The following is a 27,418-nucleotide window of genomic DNA, read 5'->3' as shown; positions in this document are numbered from 1 at the left end:
AAAATGTGGAAACAAGAGTGTGGCAAACTGGCGAGGCAAAAGGCAATGGAATCACACGAAGTGGAAATGCCAATTAGCGAGAACAAGAGAACATAGATTAAGAAAACATATTGTAGAAAAATGACAAACTGTACTGAAAATCTTTAGGGAAGAGAAAGGATACAGATTAAGTAAAAAGGCTATGTACAGGAAATTAGCGTTAAGGCAAGAATGAATGTTTAATTATCCAAGATCAGCAAATTTAAAAGGTTGATGCTTATGTGAACTTAATCAAGCAGTTTCCTTCCTTGAGCGATTATGTCCTGTACTTAAGGAACAGAGTGAAATACTTTCAAACAATGCCTTGTACAAGTGAATGCATCATACTCCACAGTGATAAGGTGCAGTCTGCACACAAGCAGTGTTCCACATACAGCCAGCAGAGGGCGCAAGAGATTGACTTTCTACATCATACAGCAATAATGGCCACAATTAAATGTCTCTCTTTATAATTACCATAGTATTCTGGAACAAAATAAGTATAGTGTAGGTGTAAATACTAATACTAACCACTAATTATATCCAAGATATCAGTGTGAGCAAATGCAGAGTCCGTTCTGCAAGGTCTACATAGCACTAAATGGTTATTAAAACTTTTATATCATGCAGATAATTATGTCTGACTGTGTCTGAACCAAGGTATCTGGTGTATTAATCTTAGTAACGGGTATAGGAATAGTCAACACTTTATAATAACTACTGTATCATTACATAAATATTTCCGCTTTTTGTTAAGTATCCATATTCTATACAGATGGAGTATATAAGGCAGCTAATGAAGTCATTGTTAAAAAGGTGCATGCAGAGTTATGGATGTACATGGATGGATGGAGTCCAGTCATGTGAATAAATCTACATTATTTTGTAATGTTATTGTTCAGCCAAAGCTAAAACTGTGAATGTGTTTCATCCTATTATATTGCAGTGCCCTCCAGTGTCAGTGGGATTACAGTCAGTAACAATGGACAGAGTGACTACCTGCGTGTCTCCTGGCTGCAGGCTTATGGAGATGTAGATACATATGTAGTAACCTTATCCCATAACGGTAACATCCTCCCACCACTCACACTCTCCAAATCCATCCACGAATGTTCCTTCAGTGCCTTAACGCCTGGCCGACTATATAATGTGACTGTAACAACGCGGAGCGGAAAGTTTGAAAACTATTCCTTCAGCCAAGAGTGGACAGGTAAATGCACTATTACTATTTATCTCTCTATCTATCTATCTATCTATCTATCTATCTATCTATCTATCTATCTATCTATCTATCTATCCCATATCTATCTATCTATCTATCCCATATCTATCTATCTATCTATCTATCTATCTATCTATCTATCTATCTATCTATCCCATATCTATCTATCTATCTATCTATCTATCTATCCATCTATCTATCTATCTATCTATCTATCTATCCCATATCTATCTATCTATCTATCTATCTATCTATCTATCTATCCCATATCTATCCCATATCTATCTATCTATCTATCTATCTATCTATCTATCTATCTATCTATCCCATATCTATCTATCTATCTATCTATCTATCTATCTATCTATCTATCCATCTATCTATCCCATATATATCTATCTATCTATCTATCTATCTATCTATCTATCTATCTATCCCATATCTATCTATCTATCTATCTATCCCATATCTATCTATCTATCTATCTATCTATCTATCTATCTATCTATCTATCCCATATCTATCTATCATCTATCTATCTATCTATCTATCTATCTATCTATCTATCTATCTATCTATCTATCTATCCCATATCTATCTATCTATCTATCTATCTATCCCATATCTATCCCATATCTACTGTATCTATCTATCTATCTATCTATCTATCTATCTATCTATCTATCCCATACCTATCTATCTATTTATCCCATATCTATCTAGAAGTAAGAAAACGGAATAGCACATCTACTTATCTTCGAGTGCAAGGCCCCCAGGCAACCTGTCCAATGATTGCCCCAAATGCACACAAATTCAAAAATGAAGGCAGCACTCCATATCCTTGGTGAAAAACGTGCAGGATTTATTCAACCCACATAGGCGCGCTGAATTTGCAGAATGGGCAAAACAAAAATTGGAACAGGACCCTCAGTTTACACAGAGCATTATGTTCAGTGATGAGGCAAACTTTTTTGGGTGGGCCATTTATATGGATACACCTAGATCAAATGGGAATGATGACAGTTTTCTTGCGTAGGGTGTCTTGTCTTGCATTGAAATCTGCTGCAATGACCCAGGTACTGCGTTCACCAGACATCAACACAATTTCTATCCGCTCCTCACGTGTTAACCTCTGCGACATGTCAATGGCTGTAAGCAAAGATAAACTTGTAAATAACTCATGAAAGAATAAAGTTACATTAAAACCAAGTAAATCAATGTTTTTCTTGTGAAATTCTCAATAAGTTTGATGTGTCACATGACACTCTTCCCATTGGAAAAAATAAAGTTGGATCCAAAATGGCCGACTTCAAAATGGCCGCCATGGTCATCACCCATCTTGAAAAGTTTTCCCCCTCATATACTAATGTGCTACAAACAGGAAGTTGATATCACCAACCATTCCCATTTTATATAGGTGGATCCATATACATGGCCCACCCTGTACATTTCAGTAGGCCAATATTTCGGATGTTAAAATCATTTTTTAAAGCTGGTGTTATAAAGTATTATCATTTACTGAGATAATGACTTTTGGGTTTTCATTGGCTGTAAGCCATAATCATCAACATTAACAGAAATAAACACTTGAAATACATCACTCTGTTTGTAATGACTCTATATAATACACTGTGTGAAGAATTATTAGGCAAGTTGTATTTTGATCACATGATACTTTTTATACATGTTGTCCTACTCCAAGCTGTTCAGGCTTGAGAGCCAACTACCAATTAAGTAAATCAGGTGATGTGCATCTCTGTAATGAGGAGGGGTGTTGTTTAATGACATCAAAACCCTATATAAGGTGTCCGTAATTATTAGTGCGTTATTATTTCATTTCCTTTGGCAAAATGGGTCAGAAGAGAGATTTGACGGGCTTTGAAAAGTCCAAAATTGTGAGATGTCTTGCAGAGGGATGCAGCAGTCTTGAAATTGCCAAACTTTTGAAGTGTGATCACCGAACAATCAAGCGTTTCATGGCAAATAGCCAACAGGGTCGCAAGAAGCGTGTTAGGCAAAAAAGGCGCAAAATAACTGCCCGTGAATTGAGGAAAATCAAGCGTGAAGCTGCCAAGATGCCATTTGCCACCAGTTTTGACATATTTCAGAGCTGCAACGTTACTGGAGTAACAAAAAGCACAAGGTGTGCGATACTCAGGGACATGGCCAAGGAAAGGAAGGCTGAAAAACGACCACCTTTGAACAAGAAACATAAGATAAAACGTCAAGACTGGGCCAAGAAATATCTTAGGACTGACTTTTCAAAGGTTTTATGGACTGAGGAAATGAGAGGGACTCTTGATGGGCCAGATGGATGGGCCAGAGCTCCACTCCGACTCAAACGCCAGCAAGGTGGAGGTGGGGTACTGGTATGGGCTGGTATCAAAGATGAACTTGTGGGACCTTTTCGGGTTGAGGATGGAGTGATGCTCAACTTCCAGACCTACTGCCAGTTTCTGGAAGACAACTTCTTCAAGTAGTGGTACAGGAAGAAGTCGGTATAATTCAAGAAAAACATGATTTTCATGCAGGACAATGCTCCATCACATGCCTCCAACTACTCCACAGCGTGGCTGGCCAGTAAAGGTCTCAAAGAAGAAAAAATAATGACATGGCCCCCTTGTTCACCTGATCTGAACACCATAGAGAACATGTGATACCTCATAAAATGTGAGATCTACAGGGAGGAAAAACAGTACACCTCTCGGAACAGTGTCTGGGAGGCTGTGGTGGCTGCACGCAATGTTGGTCGTAAACAGATCAAGCAACTGACAGAATCTATGGATGGAAGGCTGTTAGTGTCATCATAAAGAAAGGTGGCTATATTGGTCACTAATTTTGGGGGGGTTTTGCATGTCAGAAATGTTTATTTCTAAATTTTGTGCCGTTATATTGGTTTACCTGGTGAAAATAAACAAGTGAGATGGGAATATATTTGGTTTTTATTAAGTTGCCTAATAATTCTGCACAGTAATAGTTACCTGCACAAACAGATATCCTCCTAAGATAGCCAAATCTAAAAAAAACCACTCAAACTTCCAAAAATATTAAGCTTTAATATTTATGATTCTTTTGGGTTGATTGAGAACATAGTTGTTGATCAATAATAAAAATAATCCTCTAAAATACAACTTCCCTAATAATTCTGCACACAGTGTATATGAGTTTCACTTTTTGTATTGAAGAACTGAAATAAAATAACTTTTTGATGATATTCTAATTTTGTGAGATGCGCCTGTATATATTTATATACAAATTCAAGTTCCATCCACGGGCAAGCTAACACTGAGGCAGTGAAATCACTATTAATGTTCTATTTATTTTGCATTATTGGTACATTGTGAGTATTAAACATTATTCCTTTTTTATAGTTCCCTCTGCTGTTCAGGGGCTAACAGTGAGCAATGCGGGAAGGAGTGACTACCTTAAAGTGTCCTGGCTTCACGCTATTGGAGATTTTGACCAGTATAAAGTGACCATAAAAAACAACAATAACTTCATTAACACCACAGCAGTCAGCAAGTTGCAAAATGAATGTGTATTCTCCAATCTGGTGCCAGGTCGTCTGTACAGTATAACTGTAAGCACTGAAAGTGGAAAATATGAGACTAGTGCTATGACCAGCGGTAGAACCTGTAAGTATCGTAAGATTTTTGCTACATTCTCCACCTGTTTTAATATTCTGTAATTTAAACATGTCCATCTCTTACTAGTCCCAGAAGCTGTAAAGAAGCTGACACTGGCAAGAAGAGGCAGCGAGGAGCTCCATGTTACATGGTCAAGAGCTGATGGAGATGTTGATCGCTATGAGATTCAGCTGCTATACAATGACATGAGTGTCCTCCCACTGATTACATTGAGCAATATGGCTTCCGAATACCACTTCACCTCTCTAACTCCTGGTCGTCTGTACAAGATAGTCGTGCTGACATTTAGCGGGGATGCACAGCGATCAACATTTGTAGAGGGGTTAACAGGTAGGAAACCACTATAAACATATTGAGATGTATAGCATTAAGTGGTATGGGGTGAAGATGAGGGCCATAAGTTGGAGGAGATATCCTACTGGAAAGTCTTCCACTATCAGTCAAAATGTGGGGTGGAACTGTGGGCACACATGCTTTTGGGTTGCAGAGGAAATGTTGGGTGGTCAACATTGAGTCCTCCAGAACAGCAGTTTCATGTAGCTCTTTAGCTAACAGAGGGGGCGAAACCAGGCAGGGGAACCTCACTGAAAGTCTGTGTTTACATATGTCATATTCATTATGTTTGGCCAGTTGTTTCCTGAGTTGGGCAAACTGATAACAGAGTAGTGCATCTTGCACATCAGTCCGGAGTCCTTACATTTTTGTAGCCAGCACCTGAACCAGTTGGGTGCAAAAATTGATATGCCATAAGCAATATCATAGAAAACATCGGCATCCGTTTCCCTCCGCTGTTACCCTGAGATATATAGGAACAAGGCCTTCAACATCCGTATTCCATAACACCATTATTTACAGTCTTAACGCTTTCATGGGTAGTCCATTTACCAATAATAAAAGCTTGCCACACATACTGTAAGTAACAGGAAACAGTTTCAACCACTCCAGGAGCAATAGGTATAAAAGGAGATCAAAGAGAGCAGAGACCTCATGTCAATGAATAATGAAAAAGAAAACCGAAAACACAGACCGTCCATCATGTAAATAGACATAAGTATTGAGCTGAGCTGTCATCTCTTTTCTTTAGTTCCCAGCGCTGCTAAGAATGTCTACATTTCTCCGAATGGAATGACTAACAGTCTCATTGTGAAGTGGACATCTGGTGGCGGAGATGTAGATTCTTACATGGTGACCATCTTCCGCCAGAACTACAAGGTAGAAACCCAGACTATATCCAAGAACATCTATGAACATTATGAACATACCTTCAACAACCTGATTCCAGGGGAACAGTACAAGATAGAAGTACAGACAAACAGTGGCAGTTTAAGCAAAAACATGACATCCTATGGACGAACAAGTATGACTTTACTATAGAGAGTCCTAAATGTTATAGTAGTGTGGAATATTCGAGAGTCCTTAAACTGATATGGTTGATTGTCTTCCAGTGCCTTCAATGGTTCAAAAGTTGTGGGCCGATAATGAATACAACAGTCATCTATTGGTGGTCAACTGGCAAAGTGCAGCAGGCATCGCCGACAGATATGACCTTCTTCTACTTACTAGTCAAGGAGCTCTAATAACTAATAAGTCTGTGCTAGCAACCGCAAAGTCCCACAAGTTTGAAGACCTAGTTCCAGGAAAAAAATACAAGATCCAGATGTTAACAGTCAGCAGTGGTCTATTCAGCAAAGGTGCACAGACTGAAGGACAAACAGGTATCAGAAATGGCCAGAAAGCAAGTCAAGAGCTTGCCCCATAAATGACATTTATCACCTTTCTATGTGTGATTGCTACGTATCCAGTTGTGACAATCGATCCAGAATACTGGAGGCACAATGGAGTGGTAGTGAGTATGTGGAACTTCTATTTCTGTAGAGACTGGAAGGAGCAGTGGTTGCACAAGCTCACTATGGCTCCATTAAAACAAAAAACTATCTTGTGACTCATGGGGATCCCAAAGCTTGGACTCAAAGACAGGAAACATTTATCTTTTATCCCATAGATAGATGATATGATGCATAAGGAACAATCCCTTGAAAGAATCTGTCACTAGGTTTTTGCTATCTAATCTGAGAGACAGAGACCCTGATTCCAGCAATGTGTCGCTTATTGGGCTACTTGCTATAGTTTTTATAAAATCACTGTCATAGAGGACTAGTAAACCTGCTGCCATGTAGTCCTCCATATCTATGTATGAGCTCTGTAAAACCCAGCCCCACCATTGACTGGCAGCTTTCTGCCTATGCACAGTGTACACAAAAAGATGCCAATCAGTGGTGTGGGCGGGATTATACAGAGCTCAGCATTCAGGGAACTGGTAGGTCTGCAGCAGATAAGTTTGTGATTTATCAAAACTGCCCTAAGCAGCCCAGTAAGTGATATATTGCTGGAATCAGGGTCTCTGCTTCTACACCATGCTTATCTCAGATAGGGTAGGAAAAACCTTGCAGCATACTGCCTTTAAAAGTAATAACAGAGATTGGAATAATCAAAGTATACAAGATTAATTTATAACATTATGGGATCATGCACACGACCGATTATATCAGACGAGTTCTCTCCATGGTTTTCACGGATAGCACTCATGCCCATAATATTCTATGGGGCTGTGCGCATGTCTGATTTTTTCACCACTTGATCGAAGTAAAAAATTGGAGACATGTCCAATTTTTATCCAAGTGTCAGATCAATATTGGCAATGCAAGTCTATGGGTCCATGCCAAGCCTGGGACTGGGAACACATATGAGTATAAAAAAGAAAACAGCACAAATCCGCACTGCCAACTGAGCACAATCCATATATATTGTTAACCACTTCACACTCTAAAGGTTAAGGTAGCTCTATGTATCCTGTATCAACTAGGGGGTGCGACATCCAACAAGTGTGCAAATAGTCCAGAAATCCAACAAGGAATAAGTGCGCTCCATTTTTTTTCTTCTTTTTCTGGACACATATGAGTATGTTGTGATTTTCACGGACTGACAGAATGGAGAGGGGGAAAAAACTTTTTTTTTTCTCCACCTCCGAGAAAAAGTGATCTGACCAAACTGGGATTAAACTCTGATTAAAAAAGTTGGGCCTTTTTGTTTGGATGGAGAGAAAATGGTCGTGTGCACCTACCCTAATGGAAACTTAATAGCAAACAAACTGCTCAATTAAAACTATAAAAATAGCAAATTAATTATATTCTATTTAACATGTTTTATGCTTTAGTCCCAGCTGCAGTGACTGGCCTCAAAATCACGGGGAACAGCACAGACAGTCTGTCATTCACATGGACAAGTGCGGAGGGAGAGCTGGAATCCTATGACATCTTCCTATACAATCCAGACAACACTCTGCATGACCGGAAGCCCGGGGTACAGAGTCTCACCCAAAGCTCATTTCAAGGGTTGCTGCCAGGTCGCCTTTATAAAATAGTCATCGTAACTCACAGTGGATCGCTGACAAATGAGTCCTCAGTCCACGGGAGAACAGGTAATGATGAGATCTCGCATACTGCTGATGCAACGCCATTTTATTGTGCCCTGTATTATAGGGATTCTAGGAAACCTATTGCAGCAAATACATCACTTCGAGACCGGTATTTCACATCTCATGTATCAGGTTGAAGGCTGTGTCAGTTGACTTAAAGGCTCAGTCTTATGGCTGAATATATTCAGCGCATGCAGCATAAAGCAAGTAATCTATGTAAATTATAATAGGCTGGATGAGACAAAGAAAATGGAAAAGCTGTGTTTTCCAGCAACAAGTCAGTGGGAGTTTGTAACTTATGAAAACTATGTAATGTTCTATTGTGAGAATTCAACTTTATGAGTCTCTTAGTTTCACACTGATATCTGAATTGTTCTTTCTTCCATTTTCTTCTATTCCAACTTATATATTGCTAATACATGCAGCTTAGCAGTGAAGTTTCTAAAACACTTAGGTAATGGGGTTTTGACGTACGCGGAATGCTAATGATCCTGTCCCTTTCTTTCCGGAATGGGAGTAGAACATTAGCAATTTTGTTGGCTATGAATTTTCATTATTGCTGTTGGGGTTTTCAATTCCAGTTCCAGCCCCAGTGAGTAATCTGCAAGCATCAAACCGAAATACATCTGACAGTTTGTGGTTTACATGGACCCCAGCGCTGGGAGATGTGAATATGTATGAACTGACTCTCTATAACCCTAACGGTACACAGAAAGAACGGTTGCAAGCCAATGTCCTTGGCGAATATAATTTCCAATATTTGATTCCTGGACGCCTGTACAAGCTGGTGATAGTGACACAGAGTGGTGACCTGATCAATAAAGTGACGGCAGAGGCCAGAACAGGTATGATGTTCTTTCTAAGATCGCTTTCCCTTTTACCTTTGCTTGGATAAAGGCTGGATCATAACTTTGGACTCACTTAACATTTGCTTCCATAAGAAAACATTTCCCACGCAATTCACAACAGTTGAACGCAATATATTTGGAAGAGGACAATGGAGTCAGGTGACTGATACTCAACCTCTGCCACTTGTATTGGAGTCCCACAAGTAACAATAGCACAAGCCACATTACTGATCAATTGTATCTTCTACCTCTGAAATCGTATCCAGCTCTAGACTTAAAAGCAAATTCTCTATAATCGAGGATTTTGTTTTAGTACTAAACTGTTGCCCTTTGTAGCTCCACAGCCCCCAAATTCAGTGTCATTTACTGATGTGAAGAATACCTCTGTGTCCATAACGTGGCTGGGCCCTCCAGACTGGACAGACTATGACGATTTTGAGCTGCAGTGGATACCTACAGACCCACTTGTGGTGTTTAACCCTTACAGCATTGGCAAGTCAAATGGAAGAATCATCACTGGCCTTCGACCTGGACGTCTCTATAAATTCAGTGTAAAGAGTGTCAGTGGCAATGTTAAGAAGACTCTGAGTTTTCCCATTACAGGATCAGTGAGAACAAGTAAGATGTTTCATTAAATTGGGATATTTTCTTGGAATACTTTATGTCAAATTGAACTTGTGTAATTGTATTTTTCAATTTTCTGGGTAATAATTTAAGATCTACAGCTCAAAACCGAGACCATTTCCATTTATATGTCATTGCCTCTGCCTATATATATTATTAGTTGAATGCGATAATGTGCAAGGCATTTAGGCCATTAGAAAAACCCCAATCAAAACTCTTGAATCCTTCTTTACAGAACCTGACAAGATACAACATCTTCATTGTCGACCTCAGAATTCTACTGCCATTTCTTGTTCATGGACACCTCCAGATTCTGACTATGATGGATATACCATTGAATATAAAAAGAACGGATCTGATGTTGTGGAGTACTCCAAAAGAATCGAGAAACACAAATCAGTACTTACCATCATGCAGCTTGAGCCACATAAAAGATATGTTGTATCTATCAAAGTGCATTCTGCTGACATGATAAGCCAGGTGGTAGAGGAGAGCACCATAACCATGATAGATCGTAAGTACTGATAGCAGAAGAAATCACAACAACATAGAATTTATAGATTTGCTGGAACAATCTCAGGACACTAGTAGTGTAATACAGTGTGGAGACCAAAAGTTTTTTTTAAATGTGATTACTTCTGTCTGGTAGTTGTGATGCCATTTTCCTGGTGAAGAATTGAAAGTGCATGAAGTTCTCATCATATAAGACCTTAATTTTAACCAAAGTACTTTACTTTATGGTCATTTAATTAAAGACAACTGCCTTCCAAAAGTTTTGTATACACTATTTATTGGTCACATCATAGAGAGTAATTCATTGTTTACAATTCCAAAACTTAGTATTTTGTAGCATAACTTCTTGCTTTAATTACTGCACCACACAAACGGGGCATTGAAGCCACTAGAATATTCAAGACATCTTGAGGGATCTTGCTCCATTCCATGTGAAAACAATTAATCTTTATTGCTATGGGTACGGGCCCCAACTCGTCACCCTAACTCATCCCAAAGGTGCTCTATATGGTTTAATTCAGATGATTGGCTTGGGCATTGCAACAGGTGAACATTTTCCTTTGCTATGTAATTTGTTACTAAATTAGATGTGTGCTTACTATCATTGTCTTGCTGGAATTTCCAGCCCCTGCCTACTTTGGTTTTGTCCATCTGGCAGCATTACATTCTTAAGTATATTCTTGTACATGGTAGCATTCATATTTCCATCAATTCTATGCAGAGGGTCAATGACAGATGCAGAAAAGCAGCCCCAAACCATGACATTGCCACCACCATGATTCACTGTAGGTGTTTGATACTTTACATCATTCCGTTTTCTAATTGGGCGGTATATATAGTGCTTGCCATCACTACCAAACATATTGAACTTGGATTCACCCAACCACAACACCTTAGACCAATTTGACTCTTTCCAGTGGCTGTGTTCTTTGGCAAACTCAAGTTGGACCTTCCAATTTCTGTGCACAGATGAAAGGCTTCTTGACTGGAACTCGTGCATTCAACCGTACTGCTCTTAGCTGTCGCTCCACAGTTTGGCAACTCACGTTGACCCTATATTCCTCTTTTATTTTGTGCAAAATCCCTACAGCACTTTTATGTATGTCAGATACTGACTTTATCTTAATAATGTGATCAACTGTCGAGGAAGCTTTCCATGGTCGTCCACTTCTAGGTTTGTGAGCTGTTCCATAACCTTCTTTTACTTTCTTTATTATATGTGACACTTGTCTGAGAACAGTTGAATTCCATACCTACCTTTTTTGGCTTTTGCCTAACTTCACTCTCAGAATAATAAGCGTACTGATATCTCATGACAAATTTGGCTTTATCTTTACCATGTTTTAACTGAAAAACACAAAAACAGAAAAAAAAATTATAGGCAAAATATGCAAAACATTTGGCCCAGAAAATGTTGAAAACTAACAAATAAAAGGATAAAACAATGTCAAACACAATTTTCATCCTTATAGCTGACAATTAGCTTCTGGTTTGCTAAAATCACCAGGAAAATGGCATCACAACACCCAGAGAGAAGTAATCACACTTAAAAAAAATGCAAAACTTTTGGTCGTCACTGTATTTAGACTACCTCCCATCATGCAGCTCCATACATTGTGGCATGTATAATACCACTAATATAAAGTACCACTTAGAGGACTGTAACTTACACAGATTTAATTCTTACAAGGCCATATGATGCCCTAAATTCAGTTGATAAAATTTGATATACCCTTTTTCTGTAAAAATGTCAATGGTATTCTTGTAATAGAAAACCTCTTTAAATGGGTTGGCTCATAAAACACCATTTTACAATTCACAGGATGGATGTATGATCCCTGGTATTACTACTACTCAGTCCAATTTGAAAATGAATAAAATGGTAGTACACATGTGTAACCTCCGTTCCATTCAAATGGGCCAACGGGCCCTCATTCCTTTGATTGGCGGGAGTCTCAACAGTAAAACAGCCAGATAAATATGATTTTGATCAACCTCATTCATCACAACAGTATCAAGCTTTGCTTAAACTGGCTGAATATATATATATATATATATATATATATATATATATATATATATATATATATATATATACTAGATGAAGAGCCCGGCGTTGCCTGGGCATAGTAACTAGCTGTGGTTATAACATATTATACACAGCCTCATGCTGCAGCAGCACCTCACTTCTCTCATTTTCCCATCACGCCTCCCATTTTCCCCCTCACATCTGTAATTTTCCTTCTCACATCTCTCATTTTCCCCTCACACTTCTCATTTTGACCTCACACCTATCATTTTCCGATCACTCCACTATTTTCCCCTCACTCCTCTCATTTTCCACTCACACTTCTTCACTTTCACCTCACACCTCTCATTTTCACCTCATACCTCTTTTTCCCCTCACTCCACTATTTTCCCATCATTCCAGTATTTTCCCCTCACTCCTCTCATTTTCCCCTCACTCCTCTCATTTTCCCCTCCCCTCATATTCCCCTCACGCCTCTCTTCCCCTCACACCTGCACAGCAACTTCCTGTTATGAGCACAGCAGTGTAATCCATGAGGCTCCTCCCTTTCCCTTGACATCATGCCTCACAGGAGCAACTCCATTTTAGACACGACGGAGCCAAATGTGGCCTGTGTCTGCCACGCACTGATACTGGCGAATTTTGCACGTGGCGAGTTTTGAGCGGTGACTTTTGTGTTTCGACTTTTATGTGGCGAGGTTGGTGTATGTGTGGTGAAATGTGCGCTGAGGGTGGTATATGTGTTCAATCACGTGGTAGTGTGTGTGGCGCATTTTGTGTGTGTGTTCATATCCCCGTGTGTGGTGAGTATCCCATGTCTGGGCCCCACCTTAGCAACTGTAGGGTATATACTCTTTGGCGCCATCGCTCTCACTCTTTAAGTCCCCCTTGTTCACATCTTGCAGCTGTCAATTTGCCTCCAACACTTTTCCTTTCACTTTTTCCCCATTATGTAGATAGGGGCAAAATTGTTTGGTGAATTGGAACGCGCGGGGCTAAAATTTCGCCTCACAACATAGCCTATGACGCTCTCGGGGTCCAGACATGTGACTGTGCAAAATTTTGTGGCTGTAGCTGCGACGGTGCAGATGCCAATCCCAGACATACACACATGCACACATACACACACACATTCAGCTTTATATATTATATATATATATATATATATATATATATATATATATATATATATATTTATTTATATTATTGCCTTCCTCACCCATGAGGAAAATGATAAATAATATGGTTTATTTTAGTCAAATGGTGAGGGTTTTACATTGCTATACACATGTCCTGTGGTACATATAATCTGGTAGCAGAAAACATTAATCCTTTGTCAGAGGGATAATGATTGCTATAAAACATCCATGATCCACATATATTAAGACTCCAAATAGTTGCCCAAGCATGCACCCTCATTTCCTTGTTCATGCCATTTTGTTGAGGCCTTTTTTCATAACTAGTCTGGTAACTATTTGCTGTATCATACTACTAGCATCCGCATGTAGCTTTCCTAAATGTTGTGCACCATATGATTTAGAAATGTCCAGGGCATCATATACAGATCTGCATAAAAAAAATTTTTTATTTATTAATTGTTATTATTGTATTTCCTCCAGGCCCTCCTCAGCCACCTCTTCATGTCAGAGTGAATAGAAAAGATACTTTCATTAGTAAATCATCAATCCACTTCAGTTTTAATTGCAGCTGGTTCAGCGACACCAACGGAGCTGTCAAATACTTCACTGTGATTGTGACACAAGCAGATGGTAAGCCCATATTAAATCCAGATGTTTGGTACTACACCTTCTGCAAACTATTCATTGGAAGCCCAGATCCATCGCTAAAGTTTCAATCCAGTATACCTTGATGTAGATACCTAATCAGGGACATCTGGACATACCTATTATAGTTGTCTCTAGTCCATTGTTAATATAATCATTATTCACATTAATCATTGGATGCCGGTATATGCTGTAACGAGCGCCATGTCCTATTAATTGCTTGCCAGGCACAGCTCTGTACATTTTCTAGTGGTCGTTCTTGGTACTACAGGTCATTCCTAGTCACATGGAGGCAGAGTAGCAGTGAGTAGAAGCACCAGTCACAACCCCTACAAAATGTATGGACATTTACTATTTTCCAGACTATACTAGAAGACGCATCTATTTAGGATAGACAAGGTTTCAATAAACTGGGATTATGCACTGAAAACATGAATTATGTGCTAAACTGAGGTGTCACTGAATTAGAATGGTCTTTATATCAGTCTAATCATTACAAATTATTTGTTAGTTGAAAAATATACATGTGAATGTTTTGGTGGCTTTGCTTCACAAGTGTTCCACCTGTCATAGGCAATGACAATCAGAAGCCTGAACCAATGCACCCCCTGCCAACATATACCGATTACAAGCGGAACAACTCTATTACAATCTACCAGACGGACTACTTTCCAAGCCGATGTACTGAAGCCTCTGACTACAACATTCAAACATTCAAAATCCGGCTGGGCGGTGAAATGGAAAACTTGGGAGGAAAATGTGATCTAAATCATAATAAATTCTGCGATGGCCCCTTGAAACCACAAACGTCATACAGGTTAGACACAATGAGGTTGATTGAGTCCACGAAAGAAAAGTATGTTTTACCTGCTGAGAGATACTTAAAATTGTGCATAACGAAATTGTGGAAACCAATCAAGGACGCATGTAATCTGCACCTGAGAATGTCAATAAAGTTTTGTCAAAGCATCAAAATCAAAGCAGCTTTATTTATAACATGACAGACCAAAAAAGAGAAAAAAATGCATTTAAAAACGCAGCAAAACGCAGGTTAAAAACACACTAAAAAGGTAATGAAAAATCGCAACCAACCTAATTTAAATAACGGGTGCAAAAATTCTGCAGCTTCAAAAACTTACCAATCATGGGATCATAGCCTAAAACAGGTAAAAACCTCAGGTTTTTTTAGAGAATTGTGCACAGAAAGAAGCAGTGAAAGTTGACAGACTTTCGACAACTTTCATCTGGTGCTAGGAACATTTTAATTTCTTAACAAAGTAGTTGGCATCTGACTTATTTGTATATTAAGGCATGTGGGAGTTGCTGAAGTTGTTGTGCATGTGCTCAGGAACTTCAGATTTACACATTTTTTCCTGATATCCTCTGTCTGTTCTCCAGCATATGCCACTGTTTTTCCAGAAAGGATGATAATATTCCATTATTCAGACGGTCAGACCTTACAGATCTACATTGTACTTTTGGAAGCATAGCGGGGTTTTGATATTAAAGCTTATTCATCAGTAGTGAAATCCTATGCATCACGCACCATTGAATCCAAGCATCATGATCATGAACAACTCCTGGGGGACCTCTACATTGTTGTATTTTATCTTGTTTGACATTATAGTTGGTCCCATCATGGGAAATTTACATTAATATTTTCAACTCTTTGTGCATACAATATTTGTATGTCATCACATATTTATTCTAGCTAATTTAGTGACAACGAATGTACAACTGGTGGAGAAAGGCAGAACTTGATGGATCTAGGTCTTTTTTCAACCTATGTAACTGTGTAACTTGGTCCTTTGATGTTTTTCTTTTAGGATTAGCATTCGAGCTTTCACACAGTTGTTTTCTGAAGAACTAAAAGAATTCTCAGATCCATTGTTCGCTGACACTTTTTTTTCCTTGCCAATCACAACAGAAGCAGGTGAGGAAATGTTGTGTCTAGCGTCCTTCTCAGTGCATTCTCATTGTTTACATCGTTAAAGGGTTATTTCCATCATCAGACATTGTTAAAATTGTAAAGTGCAATTTAACTGTTATGAAAAATCTTTTCTGTTTGAAGTTCTTTTAATTTTATTGTTTACTTTTCATTGTTAATTTACCAGTCACTTTAGCAGTCTATCAGAGGTGGCCGGTCTTCTAACAATGAGTGCAGCGCTTAGGGCTTGTTTCCACTTGCGAGAAACACGTCCGTGTCTCGCATGTGAAAACCAAGCTCTGGCGCCGGCACATTGGAGTGGAGCGTGCAGCTCCATGTGTTCCTATGCGGCCGCACGCTCCGCTCTGGAGTGCCGGCGCCAGAGCTTGGTTTCCACATGCGAGACACGGACGTGTTTCTCGCAAGTGGAAACAAGCCCTTTGGCCGGTTTCACACTAGCGTTTTGAGGACCTGCGGAGGGCTGCGGACTTCCTCCATGAAGCCCCGTCCTCGGCCGCACCTCCGCCTCTAGCTCTGCCTACTTCTGCATGCGGCCTGCATGCGGCCTGCGTACCTATCTTTAACATTAGGTATGCAGGTCGTGCCGCTATATGCGGATGCTTCCGCATGCGTCGTTTTGACGATGCGGAGAAGAAAAGAAATTGCTGCAAGCTGCCTCCTACGCTGGTCGCCGCACCCAGTATCATACTTACTAGCCATCACTTTTTATCGGCGACTCCTGTTGTCTTCTGCTGTTTGTGACCTGCCAGATTGCTCCAGTGGTAGATGGGCATGCTGGAATTCACTACTCAATATAGGGGCTTGTACGGATGGCCATATTTTCAGTCTGAGTGCAATCCGACAAAATATCGGATCGCACTCAGACCAATGTTATTCTCTGGGGCCGTGCAAATTGCACCATGCATGAGTTGCATCCACAGCCATGCCAGAAATGAGTCTGTGGAAAAAACTGGACTGTACATTTTAGTGCGGTGTGATTTTCACAAACTGACAGAATAGAGAATATGGAGACATTATTTTTCCATCTTCTCCTCATCCGCGAGAATCGAATCACACTATGAATTCACCGATTATACACTATTAAAAGAAATCTTTATTTGTATGCATTAAAACTTGTATATAATATAAGTACACCCCAAATTGTAGAAACATAAAAAGTGATAAAAAAAATAAATATCAAGTAGTCAAGAGTGGAGGGGGATCATCGTATTATGTCCACTGCTCTTGTTCTACCTGTTCGCGGAGGTTGGCACCCTCTTGAAACGCAATTGGCACCCCGCTCTTCATCAACTTGGCCTGGTAGTCCCTATCAGGTCCGATACAGATGGCAAAAAATGGATAAAACTACAGCTTGAAGGTCTATTCTTTACTAGAAACACCTATATAACGACACCGTCCTAGGTACATCAGTAGTACATCATTTTAACCAGTAGTCACATGAGCTGTATGGCCTGCAGTGGATAACAAACTATCTCTTGTCCAAGAGCAACACAGGCATACAGGACTGAACTATATCAGTTAAGTTAGTTTGCCATAAATGCCGCTCCTGGACCAGCAGCAGAGAACCATGGGCAACAATATTATCACAGTAAGGCTATGTGCACACTTTGTGGCGTCCTCTGCGGGTTCTCCCGCAGCGGATTTGATAAATCTGCAGGGCAAAACTGCTGCGGTTATCCCTGCAGATTTATCGCGGTTTGTTTTGCGGTTTCCGCTGCGGGTTTACTCCTATACTATTAATGCTGCATATGCAGCAATATGCAGCATCAATAGTAATGGTAAAAATAATAAAAATTGGTTATATACTCACCCTCTGATGTCCCGATCTCCTCGGCGCTGCACGCGGCGGTCCGGTTCCAAAGATGCTGTGCCGAGAAGGACCTTCGTGACATCACGGTCATGTGACCGCGATGTCACGGTCATGTGACCGCGACGTCATCTCAGGCCCTGCTCGCACAGCAACCCAGACCGGACGGCCGCGTGCAGCGCTGAGAGGTGAGTATATCATTATTTTTTATTTTAATTCTTTTTTTTACACACAAATATGGTCTCCTCTCCTCCACCCCGGGTACCATCTGCACATTATCCGCTTACTTCCCGCATCGTGGGCACAGCCCCATGCGGGAAGTAAGCGGATCAATGCATTCCTATGTGTGCAGAATCGCAGCGATTCTGCACAAAGAAGTGACATGCTGCGGGTTCTAAACCGCTGCGTTTCTGCGCAGTTTTTCCCGCAGCATGTGCACAGCGGTTTGCGGTTTCCATAGGGTTTACATGTAAATGTAAACGCTATGGAAACTGCTGCATCAAAATCGCCGCGGATCCGCGGTAAAACCCGCAAAGTGTGAACATGGCCTTATAGTATTTACAAGTTTTAATGCATACCAATCGAGATATCTATTAATAGTGTTTAATCAGTGAATTCATATGCAATTATATACACTGTTCACATTTAATTATTCTGTGATTTTCTATGATTACACTGTGGTCAAACTCTTCTCAGAGTGTGATGAGAGTGTGAGTAGCATAATCGGGCCTATTTTCTAGGATGAGAGAAAATAGAGTGGTGTTACCCTAGCCTAAGTGCTAGAATGAAACTCTCATAGACTGACAGTGAGAGCTGGTGAGTTTTTTACCTCAGTAAATGTAAGCCAAAACCAGGAGTGAGTGAAAAATGTGTTCAGAAGTGGTGACGTGTTTCTATTATACTTTTCCTCTGACTGTTCCACTCAAGATTTTGGCTTACGGATACTGGGGTAAAAAAAATGACCAAATACGTGTGCACGTGGCCTAAGGCAAGATCCTTGAAGAATACTGAGAGTACTAGACATGTATTTTCATATCGTAACTACTGGTCATGTGAGACCAGCATTGCTAGGCATATAAGGGGGACAACTAGTATGTAGCAGATATATCAGGACATGGAAAATTTTAACTGAAAAAATGTAGTACACTGCACATGTTAACAGAGCAAATTCATATTTATTTGTGAACCCCTTCACAGTAATAGCTGCATCGCAGTACCAGTAGTTACCTGATATTATATATATTCTGAATATTTCCTCATAAACCTGAACAGTCCAATAATAAATATGACAGGATGTAGAAAGGTCACATTGCTTTCTGCTACACTGCGGACCCCTAAGCTTCAGGGGCAATTGTGACTTTAGACATTTATGGCATATGCATTTATGACATGAAGCTGAGGAAGGATCCTTAAAGTATTTGTTGAATAAAAATCTTCTTTTCCATAGCAAATCATATTTCCACCTGTTGAAATTAGGCTTAGTACCTTTACTCAATCCATTTTATTACTGATGCAAAGGATATAATATGTCTTATGCCTAATTTCTGTTACAAATATTTTAGCAATATTTTCATTTTTGCTATCTTCTTTTATCACCTAAAGTCAAAATTGCATTATTCTATGAAAGCGTAAGCTGAGCTTCATTAGAAGTATGAGATGGCAACCATGAGTCCTTCAACATGGCTAAACATCTGTTAGCGGCACTAGCTCTGCTTGCTGCTGTTACAGGCAGATTCGAGCATCTGCCAAGTATAAAATGCGGGCTCACCTCCTGAGCCGGCTCCATATATGGGGACCTTACATGGGACATACGAATAAAGTATTAATAAATTGTTAAATGCTTTTTACTATCTTGTAGCCACGTTTATCAGATGTAGATTGATGGTGGTCAACATCCTGAGACATTTAAGTGGCTACAACATATTTAAAAAAGGAAAATTAAGCATTAGTTACAATTTAAGCATCTTGGCAACTTTAAAATATTTATAAATATCAAAAGCAAGCCTTTGAATTTTAGCTTAAAAGACTCTAAGACTATAGAGCCACGAGGGCCTGTTAACCCTCTTACTCCCATACATTTTTATGAACAAAGACTGGTTTTTAAGTTTAATATTTTGTCTCATGTTATTTGTCTGTCCTGCCTGCACTTGCATTACAGGAGGAAAGGTATTGTTGCTGTAGAGCTTGTCCAGTGCTCATAAATGATGGAACCCTTTGTATATCTGTAAAAGACAGTGGACATGTATAACAATAGAACTAAATATTATTTTAACCCCTTCCCGACCTTTGACGCATACGCTGCGTCATGAAAGTCTGTGCCTTCCCGACCTATGACGCAGCGTATGCGTCATGGAATGATCGCGTCCCTGCAGATCGGGTGAAGGGGTTAACTCCGATTTTACCCGATCTGCAGAGACAGGGGGAGTGGTGCTTCAGCCCAGGGGGGGTGGCTTCACCCCCCCCGTGGCTACGATCGCTCTGATTGGCTGTTGAAAGTGAAACTGCCAATCAGAGCGATTTGTAATATTTCACCTAAAAAACTGGTGAAATATTACAATCCAGCCATGGCCGATGCTGCAATATCATCGGCCATGGCTGGAAATACTTAAGTGGACCCCCCCACCCCTCCGATCGCCCCCCTAGTCCTCCGTTAGTCCTCCGGTCCCCTCCGTCCGCCTGCCGGCTCCCCCGTCCTCCTGTCCGCTCCCTCCTTGTGTGAATAAAGCCCCCCTGTGGTCCGATCACCCCCCCTGTGCTCCGACACCCCCCCCCCACCACCCCTTCATACTTACCGATCCTCCCGGTGTCCGGCCGTCTCCTCGCTGGGCGCCGCCATCTTGGAAAATGGCCGGCGCATGCTCAGTGCGCCCGCCGAATCTGCCAGTCGGCAGATTCCTTACAGGTACATTTTGATCGCTGTGGTAGGTTCTATCACAGCGATCAAAATAAAAAAAATAATAAATAACCCCCCCCTTTATCACCCCCATAGGGACATAGCGGATCGGCCGCGGATCGGCAGCGGATTCGCAGCGGATCGGCAGCGGATCCGCAGCGGATACGCAGCGGATACGCAGCGGATACGCAGCGGATCGGCCGCGGATACGCAGCGGATACGCAGCGGATACGCAGCGGATTGGCCGCGGATTCGCAGCGGATTGGCCGCGGATCCGCAGCGGATTGGCCGCTGCGAATTCGAAGCAGTTTTCCATCAGGTTTACAGTACCATGTACACCTAAGGAAAACCAAATCCGCTGTGCCCATGGTGCGGAAAATTCCATGCAGAAACGCTGCGTTGTATTTTCCGCAGCATGTCAATTCTTTGTGCGGATTCCGCAGCGTTTTACACCTGTTCCTCAATAGGAATCCGCAGGTGAAATCCGCACAAAAAAACACTGGAAATCCGCTGTAAATCCGTAGGTAAAACGCAGTGCCTTTTACCTGCGGATTTTTCAAAAATGGTGCGGAAAAATCTCACACGAATCCGCAAAGTGGGCACATAGCCTTAGGGTTAGGGTTGGAATTAGAGTTAGGGTACCGTCTCACAGTGGCACTTTGGTCGCTACGACGGTACGATCCATGACGTTGTGTCTGACACGCAGCAGCGATCAGGGACCCTGCTGAGAATCGTACGTCGTAGCAGATCGTTTGGAACTTTCTTTCGTCGCTGGATCTCCCGCTGTCATCGCTGGATCGGTGTGTGTGACAGCGATCCAGCGATGCGTTCACTTGTAACCAGGGTAAACATCGGGTTACTAAGCGCAGGGCCGCGCTTAGTAACCTGATGTTTACCGTGGTTACCAGCGTAAAAGTAAAAAAAAAAAAAAAACGTACATACTCACATTTCGGTGTCCTTCAGGTCCCTTGCCGTCTGCTTCCCGCTCTGACTGTCTGCCGGCCGGAAAGTGAGAGCACAGCACAGCAGTGACATCACCGCTGCGCTCTGCTCTCACTGTATGGCGGCACTCAGTCAGAGCGGGAAGCAGACGGCAAGGGACCTGAAGGACACCGAAATGTGAGTATGTACGTTTTTTTTTTTTTACTTTTACGCTGGTAACCACGGTAAACATCGGGTTACTAAGCGCGGCCCTGTGCTTAGTAACCCGATGTTTACCCTGGTTACCTGGGACCTTGGCATCGTTGGTCGCTGGAGAGCGGTCTGTGTGACAGCTCCCCAGCGACCACACAATGACTTTCCAACGATCACGGCCAGGTCGTATCGCTGGTCGTGATCTTTGGTAAATCGTTATGTGAGACGGTACCCTTAGGGTTGGAATTAGGGCTAGGGTTGGAAATAGGGTTAAGATTAGGCTTGTGGTTAGGGTTAAGGATAGGGTTAGGGTTGTGTTGGGGTTACAGTTGTGGGTAGGGTTGGGATTAGGGTTAGGATTAGGGTTGGATTTAGGGTTACGGGTGTGTTGGGGTTAGGGTTGTGGTTAGGGGTGTGTTGGGGTTAGGGTTGTGATTATGGTTATGGCTACAGTTGGGATTAGGGTTAGGGGTGTGTTGGGGTTAGTGTTGAAGTTAGAATTGAGGGGTTTCCACTGTTTAGGCACATCAGGGGTCTCCAAATGCAACATGGCGCCACCATTGATTCCAGCCAATCTTGCGTTCAAAAAGTCAAATGGTGCGCCCTCCCTTCCAAGCCCCGACGTGCGCCCAAACAGTGGTTTACCCCCACATATGGGATACCAGCGTACTCAGGACAAACTGGGCAACAACTATTGGGGTCCAATTTCTCCTGTTACCCTTGCAAAAAAAAAAAATTACTTGCTAAAACATAATTTTGAGGAAAGAACAATTATTTTTTATTTTCACGGCTCTACGTTATAAACTTATGTGAAACACTTGGGGGTTGAAAGTGCTCACCACACATCTAGATAAGATCCTTTTGGGGTCTAGTTTCCAAAATGGGGTCACTTGTGGGGGGGTTTCTACTGTTTAGGCACATCAGGGGCTCTGCAAATGCAACGTGACGCCCGCAGACCATTCCATCAAAGTCTGCATTTCAAATGTCACTACTTCCCTTCCGATCCCTGACGTGCGCCCAAACAGTGGTTTACCCCCACATATGGGGTATCAGCGTACTCACAACAAACTGAGCAACAAATATTGGGGTCCAATTTCTCCTGTTACCCTTGTGAAAATAAACAATTGCTTGCTAAAACATCTTTTTTGAGGAAAGAAAAATTATTTTTTATTTTCACGGCTCTGCGTTGTAAACTTCTGTGAAGCACTTGGGGGTTGAACGTGCTCACCACACATCTAGATAAGTTCCTTGGGGGGTCTAGTTTCCAAAATGGGGTCACTTGTGGGGGGTTTCTACTGTTTAGGCACATCAGGGGCTCTGCAAACGTAACATGATTCCCGCAGACCATTCCATCAAAGTCTGCATTCCAAATCATCACTACTTCCATTCCGAGCCCCGCCATGTGCCCAAACAGTGGTTTACCCCCACATATGGGGTATCAGCGTACTCAGGAGAAACTGGACAACAACTTTTGGGATCAAATTTTTCCTGTTACCCTTGGGAAAATTAAAAAATTCTGGGCTAAAAAAATATTTTTGAGGAAAGAAAACACATTTTTTATTTTCACGGCTCTGCGTTATAAACTTCTGTGAAGCACTTGAGGGATCAAAGTGCTCACCACACATCTAGATTAGTTCCCTTGTGGGTCTAGTTTCCAAAGTGGGGTCAATTGTGGGGAGTTCCTACTGTTTAGGCACATCAGGGGCTCTGCAAATGCAACGTGACGCCCGCAGAGCATTCCATTAAAGTCTGCATTTCAAAACGTCACTACTTCCCTTCCGCTCCCCGACGTGTGCCAAAACAGTGGTTTACCCCCACATATGGGGTATCAGCGTACTCAGGAGAAACTGCACAACAACTTTTGGGGTCCAATTTCTCCTGTTACCCTTGGGAAAATAAAAAATTGTGGGTTAAAAAATCATTTTTGAGGAAAGAAAAATATTTTTTTATTTTCATGGCTCTGCGTTATAAACTTCTGTGAAGCACTTGAGGGATCAAAGTGCTCACCACACATCTAGATTAGTTCCTTGGGAGGTCTAGTTTCCAATATGGGGTCACTTGTGCGGGAGCTCCAATGTTTAGGCACACAGGGGCTCTCCAAACGCGACATGGTGTCCGCTAATGATTTAAGCTAATTTTCCATTCAAAAAGCCAAATGGCGTGCCTTCCCTTCCGAGCCCTGCCGTGCGCCCAAACAGTGGTTTACCCCCACATATGGGGTATCATCGTAGTCAGGACAAACTGGACAACAACATTTGGGGTCCAATTTCTCCTATTATCCTTGGGAAAATAAAAAACTCCGGGCTAAAAATCATTTTTGAGGAAAGAAAAATATTTTTTTATTTTCATGGCTCTGCGTTATAAACTTCTGTGAAGCACCTGGGGGTTTTAAGTGCTCACTATACATCTAGATTAGTTCCTTGGGGGGTCTAGTTTCCAAAATGGGGTCACTTGTAGGGGAGCTCCAATGTTTAGGCACACAGGGGCTCTCCAAACGCAACATGGTGTCCACTAACGATTGGAGCTAATTTTCCATTGAAAAAGTCAAATGGCGCGCCTTCCCTTCCAAGCCTTGCCGTGCACCCAAACAGTGGTTTACCCCCACATATGAGGTATCGGCGTACTCAGGAGAAATTGCCCAACAAATTTTAGGATCCATTTTATCCTGTTGCCCATGTGAAAATGAAAAAATTGAGGCTAAAAAAAATTTTGTGTGAAAAAAAAGTACTTTTTCATTTTTACGGATCAATTTGTGAAGCACCTGAGGGTTTAAAGTGCTCACTATGCATCTAGATAAGTTCCTTGGGGGGTCTAGTTTCCAAAATGGGGTCACTTGTGGGGGAGCTCCAATGTTTAGGCACACAGGGGCTCTCCAAACCTGACATGGTGTCCGCTAACGATGGAGATAATTTTTCATTCAAAAAGTCAAATGGCGCTCCTTCCCTTCCGAGCCTTACCATGTGCCCAAACAGTAGTTTACCCCCACATATGAGGTATTGGCGTACTCAGGAGAAATTGCCCAACAAATTTTAGGATCCATTTTATTCTGTTGCCCATGTGAAAATGAAAAAATTGAGGCTAAAAGAAAATTTGTGTGAAAAAAAAAGTACTTTTTCATTTTTACGGATTAATTTGTGAAGCACCTGGGGGTTTAAAGTGCTCACTATGCTTCTAGATACGTTCCTTGGGGGGTCTAGTTTCCAAAATGGGGTCACTTGTGGGGGAGCTCCAATGTTTAGGCACACGGGGGCTCTCCAAACGCGACATGGTGTCCGCTAAAGATTGGAGCCAATTTTTAATTCAAAAAGTCAAATGGCGCTCCTTCCCTTCCGAGCCCTGCCGTGCGCCCAAACAGTGGTTTACCCCCACATATGAGGCATCAGCGTACTCAGGACAAATTGGACAACAACATCCGTGGTCCAGTTTCTCCTTTTACCCTTGGGAAAATAAAAAAATTGTTGCGAAAAGATCATTTTTGTGACTAAAAAGTTAAATGTTAATTTTTCCCCTATTTGTTGCTTCTGCTGCTCTGAAACACCTGAAGGGTTAATAAACTTCTTGAATGTGGTTTTGAGCACCTTGAGGGGTGCAGTTTTTAGAATGGTGTCACTTTTGGGTATTTTCAGCCATATAGACCCCTCAAACTGACTTCAAATGTGAGGTGGTCCCTAAAAAAAATGGTTTTGTAAATTTTGTTGTAAAAATGAGAAATCACTGGTCAAATTTTAACCCTTATAACTTCCTAGCAAAAAAAAAATTTGTTTCCAAAATTGTGCTGATGTAAAGTAGACATGTGGGAAATGTTATTTATTAACTATTTTGTGTCACATAACTCTCTGGTTTAACAGAATAAAAATTCAAAATGTGAAAATTGCAAAATTTTCAAAATTTTCACCAAATTTCCGTTTTTTTCACAAATAAACTCAGAAATTATCGACCTAAATTTACCACTAACATGAAGCCCAATATGTCATGAAAAAACAATCTCAGAACCGCAAGGATCCGTTGAAGCGTTCCTGAGTTATTACCTCATAAAGGGACACTGGTCAGAATTGCAAAAAATGGCAAGGTCATTAAGGCCAAAATAGGCTGGGTCATGAAGGGGTTAAGCAAGTATATTATTTAGATACTGGGTGATATGAACAGTAGAATATTGTAGATATTATAAATAAGAAAAAAAAATAGAAAAAGCAAGTAACAGATAAAAATATCGGTATGTTATATTTATATTCAACTTGTCCTGCTCATAACCATGAAGACAAAGGTACATTCAAAAAGTGAAATAACACTCATGCAATTTGGGATAAATCAGAATACATAACACAATATTATATAATATATGACCATTAATAACCATTGTGCTGCTCTTATGACTTGGCAGAGCCGTTAGTAGGAGTGATTGAAGGTGTCAGTGCCGGCTTATTCCTCATCGTTGTCCTGATTGGAGTCACATCTTTGCTGATTTGCCGCCAGAAATGCAGGAGAGTGTAAGTATTCATGCATCACATAACCAAAATCTTTGGAAACTGACAGTCAGGTAATCTGTGGTTTAGAAGAAAGGAATATTACAGTGGATGATCTCTGTGAGTAAAAAAAAATAACTTGAGAAAATAACTTTATGGAAAACTAGTAACTGTTTCTGAAGCTCCCAAACTGTCAACCTAAAATAAAAAAAATATGTATATAGAAGAAATAGAATAGCCAATACAAAAATCAGACATAGCTGCTTGAAGATGTAAATGACTTTCTATTTCGAGGACAGGAAATTCATTCGATCCCTGTACTCTCATCGTATTAGAGAAAAGTATGTGGAGGTGAACTCATATGGTGTCCATAAGTTAAGGTCATCCTGGTCCAGATAGTGAGCACAATGGAACATGTAGTACTACATTACACTGTAGAGAGGTGCCACTAGACAGCCAATCAGAGCATGCGTTTCAGCAATACAGGTGTTTAAACAGAGAAATGCCTTTTCCGAGCGGCTGGATGGCCCAGTCAGTCTATTGTGCCGCTGATGACGAGTGTCCGTGGAATCGTGTGTTCAATGGGTAAGGGGCTCAGGAAAGATCACCGTATGTTGTAAATATTGTAACCAGAAGCCTTTGTAACTTGAAAAACTTCTATACATGTAAAGCATGAAAGGTGATTCATAGTATCTTTCTTTTGTAAACCACTCACCGATCTCATCAGTGTCATGAGTGGGCTAAGTACAAAGCGTTCTTTTTATTCCAGCTACGATCAGGGTCAGATCAGAGCTCAATCGCATAGAGAAATGCCATCATCTTTACATCTTAACATCGCTCATAAAGGGTAAGAAAACAATACACACTTTCCTCTTCCCATAATTTTCAAGTTAACAAGTATTTATACATATTGTTGTTTCTTTATAGGAACAAGCGATCTTCCAGGTAAGCAAACATTCGCAAATACTGTACCTCTCTTCAAAACCTTACTATATGATTGGCATGTTATATCT

At 41.0% G+C, this 27,418-nt stretch overlaps 1 protein-coding gene across 2 annotated transcripts in view; it reads left to right on the top strand.

Moving 5' to 3' along the window:
• The window catches only part of PTPRB (protein tyrosine phosphatase receptor type B), a 229,405-nt gene that overhangs the window by 152,554 nt on the left and 49,433 nt on the right, over positions 1–27,418 (top strand). For both annotated transcript variants that reach the window (XM_077265275.1, XM_077265276.1), the window contains 15 exons: positions 965–1,228; positions 4,612–4,875; positions 4,954–5,217; positions 5,972–6,244; positions 6,333–6,602; positions 8,102–8,365; positions 8,944–9,207; positions 9,547–9,828; positions 10,070–10,348; positions 13,996–14,145; positions 14,734–14,977; positions 15,987–16,093; positions 26,324–26,429; positions 27,175–27,252; positions 27,333–27,350. In XM_077265275.1, the coding sequence (XP_077121390.1) occupies positions 965–1,228; positions 4,612–4,875; positions 4,954–5,217; positions 5,972–6,244; positions 6,333–6,602; positions 8,102–8,365; positions 8,944–9,207; positions 9,547–9,828; positions 10,070–10,348; positions 13,996–14,145; positions 14,734–14,977; positions 15,987–16,093; positions 26,324–26,429; positions 27,175–27,252; positions 27,333–27,350 (3,127 nt within the window). The remainder of the gene's footprint in view (positions 1–964; positions 1,229–4,611; positions 4,876–4,953; positions 5,218–5,971; positions 6,245–6,332; positions 6,603–8,101; positions 8,366–8,943; positions 9,208–9,546; positions 9,829–10,069; positions 10,349–13,995; positions 14,146–14,733; positions 14,978–15,986; positions 16,094–26,323; positions 26,430–27,174; positions 27,253–27,332; positions 27,351–27,418) is intronic.

Source organism: Ranitomeya variabilis, chromosome 5, assembly GCF_051348905.1.
Source record: "Ranitomeya variabilis isolate aRanVar5 chromosome 5, aRanVar5.hap1, whole genome shotgun sequence".
Lineage (NCBI taxonomy): Eukaryota > Metazoa > Chordata > Amphibia > Anura > Dendrobatidae > Ranitomeya > Ranitomeya variabilis.
This window is presented reverse-complemented; position numbering and strand designations above follow the sequence as displayed.